Source organism: Myripristis murdjan, chromosome 14 (genome assembly GCF_902150065.1).
Source record: "Myripristis murdjan chromosome 14, fMyrMur1.1, whole genome shotgun sequence".
Lineage (NCBI taxonomy): Eukaryota > Metazoa > Chordata > Actinopteri > Holocentriformes > Holocentridae > Myripristis > Myripristis murdjan.
This window is the reverse complement of record NC_043993.1, coordinates 22,704,995-22,717,118: the sequence shown is the minus strand read 5'-3', so window position 1 is coordinate 22,717,118 and position 12,124 is coordinate 22,704,995. Positions and strand designations below refer to the sequence as shown.

Sequence of the window (12,124 nt, the reverse complement as noted above, 5' to 3'; positions counted from 1 at the left end):
ATTGAGAAAAAGCACTGTCAGTTTCAAAAGGCTATCACAGTGGCATCAAAGTTTGCCATAAATTCAAAAATGTCATATTTTTTAGAATCCATCTAGCACCCTAAAAAGTTAACCACTTTTGAAAGAATTTTTTTTTTTTTTTTTTTTTTTTACAGAAGACATTTATTTAACTTGAAGGGTTGAGTTGAAAAACATGTTGTATTACTCTACAAATAAACAGAGAAAAAACAGCTTTAGTTATAGAGCTGTATGTGAGTTCATGATTGTCTGACTCATCTTTTTCACATGCATGTTTTTGTGTCCTGCAAAATAAAACTCCTGCCAGGCTGTACAGTTAAACTTGGGTTAATCCAGGGCCCTCAAACACACTGACCACATTTTATCCAGATACTAGAAAACTTGGTTCTAATTTAAATTATTCATACCCATCTAAGTTATCTTAATCCGATCACGCACGCTAACATCTCCCTCAGAAAATTGAAATCATCTTGGTTTATGTATTTGGCCATCTGAAAAAGCAAATGCATTCAACTTTGACATTAGCACCTAATCATTCAATTTACCATACACTAAATCAAAGGACACAGTGACACATGTCATTACATATGTTTATTTTGAAGTTCAAGCAGCAGAAAACCTACTGTAAATCTAGGTTGATGCTTACATATCTGCTCTGTGGCAGAAAAAATCACACCATCTACAGTGTCATCATTTGTCAAATGGTTTTACTGGATTTCTGAGGCCAAATGAAAAATAGTATTTGAAGTAATGTTTGAAGCTCTGATCTCTGAGGCCATATATGAGAGGGCTCAAGCATCTAGGGAAAATGATAAGGACTATAAACAGGACATACTGAACTTGTCGGCGCACCACAGGCATCATGTTCCAGTATACAGTAGTGTTAATCATATTAAATGTAGTGGAGACAAGGTATAGGCATAGCTGAAGCAGATGCATGAGCACCGTCTTGTGGGCCTTACTGGCTGTTGATGACTTGGACGAGGCTGACCTTGCGGCAACTATAGTAGCAATGTATGTGTAAATGATAATGATACCAACCAAAAGAAAATACATTATGGTGAAGGTTTGGTTTAACATTTCATAAATTCCTCTTTGCGGAAGACTGTATGCACTGCAGAAAGTTTGCATGTTTAAAGCTTTTTTCTCCAGACTGACAAACACAGAGAGTTTGATGAGTGAGTCTAAAGAGCCCAGTGTCCACACGGCAGCGACAGCTATGCGTGTCCTCCTGTTGGTGGCAATCTCAGCATGCCTCAGTGGGAAGCAAATGGCAGCATACCTCTCCAGAGACATTACAGCAAGGTTGAGGGGTGAAATATCTGTGATGGTGCGACTCAGTGAAATCACAAAAGCACAAACAAAGCTATTCATTTTGACATTGGTCACAGCAAAGAGGTAAACCACTATAGACATTATAAGGTGTAGGGAATCTATGAGGAGCAAATGACCAAAGAGGATGTAGCGGGCGGACTCCTGAAAGAGAGGCTTTCTCATCAAAGTAAACAGCATGACACCATTTACATACAGAAAGAATAGACATGGTATTAAGGAAAACACAACTTTTACAGGCTTCTGAAACAGCACCAGCAGGTTTGCTCCTGTTGTGTTATTCATGGCCACAATGTAATGTAGTATCTGTCAAGGCAGGGCACACATAAAGACATCAAACCATTTCCTATAATTCTATACTAATATCATAAACAGCACTTTTACTAATCCTGATGCATGAAGCTGTTTAAGAATGAGACTTTGAAAAAAAATCTATCTATCTATCTATCTATCTATCTAGATAGACAGATGCCACAGATGCCTGTGTTTCAGTAGATAGATAGATAGATAGATAGATAGATAGATAGATAGATTTGCCTGAAACACAGTCACTGTCAACTACTTTAGACATTTAAATGTAATTACTAAACATGATGCAAAAAGCATACCATAATTTAATCTATAAAGCAATTGTATAACAATAATTAAAAAGAACTATTTGAGAACAAAACACAGAGCAAGGACAGTTAAAGACACAATCAATTCACTGTCAGTTTGATATGCACCAAAAATACTTACATGTTTGTCAGGAGCTTACACTGCTTTGGTCTTAATACATCTAACTATATGGAGTTGTCATGCAAGTGAATGAGACAAATGAATCAAACACTGGCTCAGCATACCCTTCATATACGAGGTCCATGTGTTCATGACATCATTACATGTGTCAGTCTAATCTAACAAATCAGCAGTGGTTAATCCTTAATGCATAGTTTTCCTGGAGGGAGTGCAGCTTTGTAAAGGGGTGTGACAAAACAAACAAACAAACAAACAAACAAAAAAATCATCACACCATCTACCCTTTGAATATCTTCATTTTTAGTTGCTGCAGCCATTAAACATTGCTTACCTTAAATGCACCTTAAATGCACCTTTTAAAACATTTTAAAGAAGAACAGCTACAGAAATTAAATTGTCACATTTCAAGGCATTTGACCCCTTGCTGTCTGTTGTAAATATTTTTTCTCTGACAATAGAGTAATAATAATAGACTAATAATAATAATATAGGTTACAATAACAAATGTTTTTATTTGAATTAGGAATGTGTTGTCTTCAGTTAGAGTAGCATTTGGATGTTAAGTTGCAACAAAAGAACTTTAGGTTGCTAAGCAACGGATCAGTTAGTTTTTTTTGCTCTCTCGTTTCCTTTTATGTCGCGTCTGTTTCCTCATTGTAACTGTTCAGCATTACTTTTTTATCAGTAAATATCATCAGCCTGAATGAGAAGCGGTGTTGACTGTCATTTTTTAGAAGCTCCAACATTTTTCACAACATTTTTTGGTGCCGAAACCCAGGAATTCAAGACAAAAGACTCTGAACGTTGATAAAGTTGGAAGCTACTGTTAACTGCCGTTATCAGCGGAGATGGCTGAGCACTATGAACGGATGAAAAAGAAACGAAAGACGATCCGCACCTCCACAACGAAACTGTTAACTCGTATGGAAGAGGAGGTGAGGAAAGATGAACCTGACTGTGACAAACTCCATGAAATGCTGTCAGTTTTGGCGATCAAAGAGGAAACTTTAACGGACTTGGACAACGGCATCGAGGAGGAAACGCCGACGGATGAACTGGAGGCAGAGATTGCGACCACTCAGGACTACCAGGACCGCATCATCACACTGAAAACCCGGGTCGATAGGCTCATTAGGACGACACGGGACCCCGTGAGTGAGCGGATGAGTGATGCAAACTCTGGTTCAGTAAGATCAGAAAGCAGACAAACTGTTAAACTGCCGAAACTGGTGATAGAAAAATATGACGGAGAAGTAAGCCAGTGGCAAGAATTCTGGTCCCAGTATGAAACGGCTATTCATGAGAATGACGCACTGTGCAAGAGGGAGAAGTTCAGCTACCTGAGATCCTATCTGACTGGAACAGCAGCAAGAGCTGTAGCAGGACTAAGCATGACTGATAGGAATTATGATGCAGCAGTGGAATTACTTCAGAACCGTTTTGGAAGAAAAGACATTGTAATTAGTGCACATATGTCCAAACTGTTGAACCTTGCCCCTGTTAAAAAATCATCAGATGTTGCAGCACTTAGACAACTATATGATGAATGTGAAATTCAGATCCGCAGCCTGGATTCCATGGGGGTTCACAGTGACACTTATGGCTGCCTGCTATGCCCAGTACTATTACAGCTGATACCAGAGGACATAGCACTAGCTTACACACGCAAGTCAGATCCAAATGGTGAATGGAAAGTGCATGAGCTCATTCAATTCCTTCAGAATGAAGTTCAGAGTAGAGAAAGGGCACTTCAGCTGACCAGACCAGGTAACACACAAAGGGACATTCTGCCAAATAATAGACCTGTCTGTAAACCAGCACCCTCTTATGACAGAAAACCTAAAAGTTGGAGTATGCCCTCAGCTACTGCACTGCACACAGCGAGTATAGCACCACAGACCTGCATATATTGTGATAGTCCCAATCACAAACCAGAACATTGCCCTGACAGTTCTGTGCTAGCTCGCAAAGAAAAATTAAAGAGGCTGGGAAGATGCTACGTGTGCCTGGGTCCAAAACACATAGCGAAATTCTGTAGAATTAAAAGTGTTTGCACTTTATGTGGACGCAGACATCACCAGTCAGTGTGTGACCAAAATAAACCCCAGACAAGTGTGAGTAGTGGTAGTACAGAGGCTGTTGTATCTTCTGTGTCCAGCACAGCAAAACCAAAGGCTAATACACAGAATACAGTGCTGCTCCAGACAGTGAAAGCATGGACAGAGGGCCCAGCAGGGAGAAAAATCGTGCGCTGTCTATTGGATGGAGGCAGCCAGAGAAGCTTCATTCATGAAGGTGTGGTGAAAGCTCTGGGATTACCAGTGCTAGGGAAAGAGACACTGCATCTGCACACTTTTGGATCCTGTGACAGTACAGAGCAACATTGTGAAGGTCTCACTGCAAAATGTGTGGAATACAGAACAGAAAATAGAGATTGAGGCAGTGGAAACACCTCAAGTGTGCACAGCGGTGATAAAGGTCCCCAGCGAACACATCCAAGAGGAGCTAAAGAGAAAGGGTCTGCAGCTGGCTGATTTTCCACTGGATGGTCCTGATGATCCAGAACTGTCACTGCTAATAGGAGCTGACTATTACTGGCAAGTGGTATCTGGCAAGGTCCAGAGAATTTCAGAATCACTTGTGGCCATAGAAAGCAGCTTTGGGTGGGCTCTGCAGGGGCCTATTTCATCATCCAGTGTGACCGACACCACTTGCATGCAAATCAGCCTAGAAGAGGACACAAAAATCTCAGACCGGTTACATGCCTTCTGGGAAGTGGAGTCACTGGGCATTGTCAATGAAAAGACCCAGAGCCCAGCAGAAACCGAGACTCTACAGAACTTTGAACAGACTGTAACTTACAAAAATGGTCACTATCAAGTTGAATTACCATGGCGACCTGACAAACCAGCACTCCCAGACAATTTCAGAGTTGCAAAAAGACGGTTTGAAAGCCTCAAGAGGAGATTTAAGATGGATGCAACTTTGTACTCCAGATACAATGATGTCATCACAGATTATCTACAGCAAGGCATCTGTGAGGATGTAACTGAGAGCACCTCAGCAGAAGAGCATCCAGAGACTGTGAAATACTACATGCCACATCATGCTGTTATTTGAGAAGATAAAGCAACAACTAAATTGAGAGTAGTGTTTGATGCGTCATCACATGAGGAAGGTTGCCCCTCCCTAAATGACTGTTTACTGACTGGGCCAAACCTTAATCCAAATCTGCTAGATGTGCTAATCAAATTCAGATTACACCAGATAGCCTTTACTGCAGACATCACTAAGGCATTCTTGCAGATAGCTCTAGCAGAGAGAGACAAAGATGCTGTTAGATTCCTGTGGCTCCATGGACCTCCAAACAAGAACTGTGAAAATGAGCTGCGCATTATGAGAATGAGAAGAGTAGTATTTGGAGTGTCACCCAGCCCATTCCTGCTAGCTGCCACCATAAGAAAACACTTAACACAGTATGAAAGTCAGCAGCCCAGAGTGGTGGAGGCACTGAAGGAATCTCTCTACGTTGATGACTTCATCTGCAGCTCAAGTGATGTTGATGAAGCACTTTCAGTTTCCACCACAGCAAAAGAGATCCTGTCCCACGCTGGCATGAACCTGTGCAAATGGGTAACAAATTCACCAGATTTGAGAGCCAAGTGGACACAACGTGCAGTGGAGCACACAACAGAGACAGATGCTGGTGGAAATGTGCTGAAGGTGCTGGGATTAGTATGGAGATCAGAGAAGGATGAATTTGTGTTTGACTTGAAGGGACTACTGGACATTGTAAAGGGCAAAGAAAACACAAAGAGAAGCGTGTTACAGACATCAGCACGCATCTTTGACCCTATAGGATTCCTCACTCCATTCACAGTACGGGTAAAATGCCTGTTTCAAGAGCTGTGGGAAAGAGGAATCAGTTGGGATGAACAGTTACCCACAGATTTGGCTGAAAAATGGGATGAGTGGTGTGCAGAGCTACCAAGGCTACATCTTGTGGCCATCCCGAGATGGTACCACATTGAAATCCAGCCAAACTTACAGACACTGAAACTGCACATCTTTTGCGATGCCAGCGAGAAGGCATACAGTGCTGTTGCCTACCTGCAAGGAACGAACAAAGATGGAGACATTGTAACAAGTTTTGTGGCATCCAAGTCAAAAGTAGCACCATTAAAGAAAATGACTTTACCAGGCCTGGAGCTTATGGGTGCACTGATAGGAGCAAGGTTAGCAAATAACCTACTCAAGCCACTTCACATGGAGAAGAATCAGCTTCATATGTGGACAGATTCAATGATTGTTTTCCACTGGATACGCAGTACAGCACAAAAATGGAAGCCATTTGTGTCAAACCGAGTGACTGAGATACAGAATCTGACAAACCCAGAGCAATGGTCCCACTGCAGTGGGAAAAACAACCCTGCTGATTTACCCACCAGAGGCCAGAGTGTCGACAACCTCATCCAGAGCCAGCTGTGGTGGAGAGGCCCTCCCTCACTGCTGCCAACTGAGGAGGCAGAAAGCATAGATGAGGACTTTGTTGCAGCTGAGGTGAGCTCTGAGCTTAGGTCCAAGTTTCAGACAACAGTACAGCTCACCAGCACTGAACCAGCTGAACCACTGTTAGACCTAGACAAGTACAGCAGATTAAAGAAAGTGCTGAGAATAACTGCATGGGTAAATAGGTTCATAGCTAATGCTAGATCTAGTCAAAAGATTCAGGGAGAGTTAACTTCTCAGGAGCTCACTTCAGCAGAAAGGTACTGGGTGAAGATGACACAAGAGCAGAGTTTTAGCCAAGAAATCAGTCAGCTGGCATCAGGTCAGAACATCAGCAGGGACTCTAAAATCAAAGACTTGAAGCCATTCTTAGATGAAAATGGGCTTATTAGTGTAGGAGACAGGTTACAGCACTCTGATTTCAGCTTCAGGGAGCAACACCCATATGTGCTACCTGCAAACCACAGATACTCTGAGCTACTAGTCCAGCACTGCCATGAGAGAGTAATGCATTCTGGAGTCAGGGATACTCTAGTTCAAATGAGGGAGAGATACTGGGTTTTAAAAGGGAGACAGCTAGTTAAGCAGGTGGTATCACGTTGTTACATCTGTAGGAGATTAAAGGTGAAACCAGCTCAGCAAGTGACAGCACCATTACCTAGAGACAGAGTCACAGAGTCTCCGCCCTTTGAAGTAACTGGTGTAGATTTTGCAGGTCCACTCTATGTTAGGTCTAGTGGACAGCCTAAGAAAGCACATATTGCACTTTTCACTTGTGCAGTCACTAGGGCAGTGCATTTAGAGTTAGTGTCAGACCAGACTACTGAAAATTTTCTCTTGGCTTTGAAGAGATTTACTGCTAGACGAGGGCTCTGTAAGATCATTTATTCAGACAATGCCAAAACATTTAAAAGAGCAGACCAAGACTTAAGAGAACTTTGGAAGTCCTTGAAGGGGTCAGAGCTCACAGAGTTTTTCACTGATAGAGGAATCACATGGAAGTTCATCACTGAGAGAGCTGCTTGGTGGGGTGGTTTCTGGGAGAGACTTGTGAGGTCTGTAAAAACATGTTTAAGGAAGATCCTGGGGAAAGCATCTTTAAGTTTTGAGGAGTTAACAACCATACTCACAGAGGTGGAAGCTGTGTTGAACTCCAGGCCCCTCTCATATGTTCATGAAGATGCCTCAGAACCCCAGCCACTCACACCTGCCCATTTCCTGGTTGGTAAAAGACTGACCTCTCTACCACCAAAGACTATGCTTCCCCCCTCTCATATAACAAATGTCAATAGAGAAGACATGGGCAAACGATGGAGATACCGGCAGAGACTCCTAACCAGCTTTTGGAACAGCTGGCGAAAGGATTACCTGATGGACTTGAAATCAGCTCACAAATGTGAGACACCTACACCAACTGAGCTGAAAGTGGGAGATGTCATCCTGGTCGGTGAGGACAACACACCCCGACAGACCTGGAAAATAGGCAGGATAACTGAACTGTTTCCAGGGAGAGATGGACTCATTCGCTCCTGTATAGTTCATACATCCACAGGCAGTTTATTAAGAAGACCTGTTCAACTACAAGGATACAAGGATACAAGGATACAAGGATACAAGGAAGTTTATTTGTCATTATACAACAGGTTGAATAATGAAATTAAAGTGTGGTTCCCTCTTGATTGATTAATTGATTGTATAGAAAATAAAATTATTAAACATGGAGGAGTGCAGATGGTGCATTTAGTAGTCTCACAGCCTGAGGGAAGAAGCTGCTCTGTAGTCTGGTTGTACGGCAGCGAATACTTCTGTATCTTTTGCCTGATGGCAGCAGGGTGAACAGGCTGTGGCTGGGGTGGGTGTTGTCTTTTAGGATCCTTTTGGCTCTGCGCAGGCACCTCACCTCCCCGATATCACTGATGCTTGGTAGATGGGTGCCAATGATGTTTTGGGCAGTTTTAATCACTCGTTGCAGAGTCTTCCTGTCCTGGGCCGTGCACATCCCATGCCAGTTTGTGATGTTTCCAGTCAGGATGCTTTCAATCGCTCCTTTGTAGAAGCTGACAAGAACTTGGCGTGGGAATTTTGCTTTCTTAAGTTTCCTTAAGAAATACAGCCGTTTCTGGGCTTTTTTAACCAGGGCAGATATATGTGAAGTCCATGTTAGGTTCTCTGTTATGTTGATTCCCAGGAACTTAAAACTGCTCACTTGCTCCACCTCAGCTCCATTAATGTAGACAGGGTTGTGTGTCTTTGCCTCTTTTTTTCGAAAATCAACTATCAGCTCTTTGGTTTTGCTGACGTTGAGCAGAAGGTTGTTGTCTGTGCACCATTCTGCAAGATGGTTGATTTCCTCCCGATATGAGAACTCATCATTGTTGGAAATCCGGCCGATGATGGTGGTGTCATCCGCGAACTTCACAATAGAGTTCTCTCCATGTCGGGGGTTGCGGTCGTGGGTGTACAGCGTGAACAGGAGGGGGCTGAGCACACAGCCCTGGGGCGCTCCGGTGTTGAGCACTAGAGTGGAGGAGGAGAGACTGCCAATCCGAACTGACTGGGGTCTGTTTGTGAGGAAGTCCAGTATCCAGTTGCAGAGAGTGGTACTGATGCCCAGAGTGTTCAGTTTTCCAATCAGCTTCATGGGGGAGATTGTGTTGAAAGCTGAGCTGAAGTCAACAAACAGCATTCTGATGTAGGTGCTGCTTTTCTCCAGGTGAGTGAAGACTGAATGGAGAGCAGTGGAGATGGCATCCTCTGTGGATCTGTTGGTTCTGAATGCAAACTGCTGAGGGTCCAGACTGGCAGGGATGTTGTTCTTTATGTGCTGGAGAACCAGTTTCTCAAAGCACTTCATCAGGGTGGGGGTGAGTGCCACAGGGCGGTAGTCATTTAGATTAGACACTGCAGACTTTTTAGGCACAGGGATGATGGTGGCTGTCTTGAAGCAGGTGGGAACACTCTCCTGTGACAGTGATATGTTGAAGATGTCAGTAATGACATCTACTAGCTGGTTGGCACATGTTTTTAGTAAACGGCCAGGGATGTTGTCAGGCCCAGCAGCTTTACTCATATTCACTTTCAGCAGGACTTTCCTCACATCCACTGTGGATACTGACAGTGGCCGGTCCTCTGGAGGTGGAGTAGACTTTACAGCTGATTCCTTGTTGAGGAGGTCAAAGCGAGCATAGAATGTGTTTAGCTCGTCTGGTAACGTGGCCTCACACATGATGGAAGCGCTCCTGGTTTTGTAGCCTGTCACATTTTTGACCGCCTGCCACAAGTCTTTGCTGTTGTTGGTGTTGAGGTCTCTCTCCAGTCTCTGCTGATGCCTTCGCTTTGCCTCCTTGATGCCAGCTTTCAGTTTTGCTCTGGCAGTGTTGTAGGCTTCTTTGTCACCTGACTTGAAGGCAGCTTTTTTGGCTCTACATAGAGCTCTCACCTCTCCATTCATCCAGGCTTTCTCATTCGGGAATGATTTAACTGTCCTTGTTTTTACCACATCATCAGCACATTTGCTGATGTATGATGTCACTGATGATGCATATTCTTCAAGGTCAATATGGTTCTCCTGGGTAGCAGCATCCCTGAACATCTGCCAGTCCGTGCATTCAAAACAGTCCTGTAGAGCTGCTGCAGCTTCATCTGTCCACACTTTAACTGTTTTTACAGTTGGTTTGACCCTTTTTGTCAGCTGGATGTAGGTAGGCAGGAGAAGCAGGGAGATGTGGTCTGACTGGCCAAAATGAGGACGAGGGAGGGCTCTGTAGCTGCCAGGAACATTGGTGTAGACATGGTCCAGTGTGTTGTTTCCTCTGGTGGGGATGTGGATGTGCTGGTGGAATCTTGGCAGAACAGTTCTGAGGTCTGTTTGATTAAAATCCCCAGCAACAATAATAACAGCATCTGGCTGTTTTGCCATCTGGCTGCTGATGACCTCATACAATTCCTGGAGTGCATTTTTTGAATTTGCATCCGGGGGAATGTAAACAGCAGCAACAAACACACTGGTGAATTCTCTAGGCAGGTAATATGGCCGACATCTGAGCAGTAAAAACTCAATGTCAGGTGAACATTTTCCATCCACTCTGACTGCACCTGTGCACCAAGCATCATTGATGTATACACAGAGCCCGCCCCCTCTCGTCTTACCGGAGTCTTGTGTTCTGTCGGCGCGGAACAGGCTCCGCCCGTCCAGTGTTAAAGCCTCATCCGGTATGTTTTCATGTAGCCACGTCTCTGTTAGGATGAGAACGCCGCAGTGTCTGATCTCTCCCTGCTGGGTCAGCCTGAGCCGTATCTCGTCCATTTTGTTCTCCTGTGATCGGACGTTAGCCAGGAGTAGGCTGGGTAACGGCACAGCCTTGGGTCCAAGCCTCCTCAGCCTCAGTCGCACCCCGGCTCTCCTCCCCCTCCTCCTGCGTCGACTACACCGCCCGCGATGACGTCCGATCCGAACGCCCTGGTCGTCGGATCTTAAGATGCCGAGTGCAGATATAATCCCAAACTAATTTATCCTTTAGAGATTAATTAATTAATTAAAGTGATTGCAATGTGATGTGATGAACATGATAGTGATGAACAACTGTTCGTTGGGTGGGAGGATGTTGTAAATATTTTTTCTCTGACAATAGAGTAATAATAATAGACTAATAATAATAATATAGGTTACAATAACAAATGTTTTTATTTGAATTAGGAATGTGTTGTCTTCAGTTAGAGTAGCATTTGGATGTTAAGTTGCAACAAAAGAACTTTAGGTTGCTAGGCAACGGATCAGTTAGTTTTTTTTTGCTCTCTCGTTTCCTTTTATGTCGCGTCTGTTTCCTCATTGTAACTGTTCAGCATTACTTTTTTTATCAGTAAATATCATCAGCCTGAATGAGAAGCGGTGTTGACTGTCATTTTTTAGAAGCTCCAACATTTTTCACAACACTGTCTTAAAGCAGCAATTTTTGTCTCCAATTGTAAAACAGGAAAATTACATGTAAAATAGCATTATTTGTAAGACAGTATCTTCAAAACATAAATGCAGTGTAATGCTGACAACTAGTGCATCTAGTGATATTTGTTGTGGTGCGGCATGGTGGCCCGATCACATGACAGCAAGAGAGTCCTGGTGTAAATTTCAGCTTTGGTCTTATTCTGTATGAATGATGTTATGTCCATGTTTGTGTGGGTTTCCTCCCACAGTCCAATAACATGCAGCTCAGGTGGACTCAGTAGGCGATTTGAAGGGGGATGCCATAACCCTTGTTGGTAAAATGACCAAAATGCATCCCTTGTTAACCTCCTTTCTCCACCTCCTTGTAGCAGAGAGAGTGCAGGGCCAGAGGACTTGTTTAGTTGAATCTGTTAGTTTAGTCTGCCTGACTCACTGATGCTTTATCTGACTGAGGTTTCTGTAAGTTAGAGTCTATGGCCTCTTGTTTCCCGGCGCGGTGCAGGGTGGCGCAGGGAGGCGAACCCCCCGCAGAACTATTTTTGAGCAGTGCAACCCGAGGCGCACTCAATTTGGTAGTTTGGCAGA

General features: G+C 43.6%; 1 protein-coding gene across 1 annotated transcript; it reads right to left on the bottom strand.

Annotated features, from left to right (window-relative positions):
• Positions 1 to 708: 708 nt before the first annotated feature.
• Positions 709 to 1,635, bottom strand: LOC115371698 (odorant receptor 131-2-like). Its single transcript, XM_030069172.1, has one exon. It carries the CDS (start codon positions 1,633 to 1,635, stop codon positions 709 to 711), a length of 927 nt encoding a protein of 308 aa, XP_029925032.1.
• Between the last annotated feature and the right edge of the window lie 10,489 nt (positions 1,636 to 12,124).

Excerpts from the sequence above, each read along its gene's own strand:
- LOC115371698 (XM_030069172.1), bottom strand. The coding sequence starts at position 1,635 with ATGAATAACACAACAGGAGCAAACCTGCTGGTGCTGTTTCAGAAGCCT.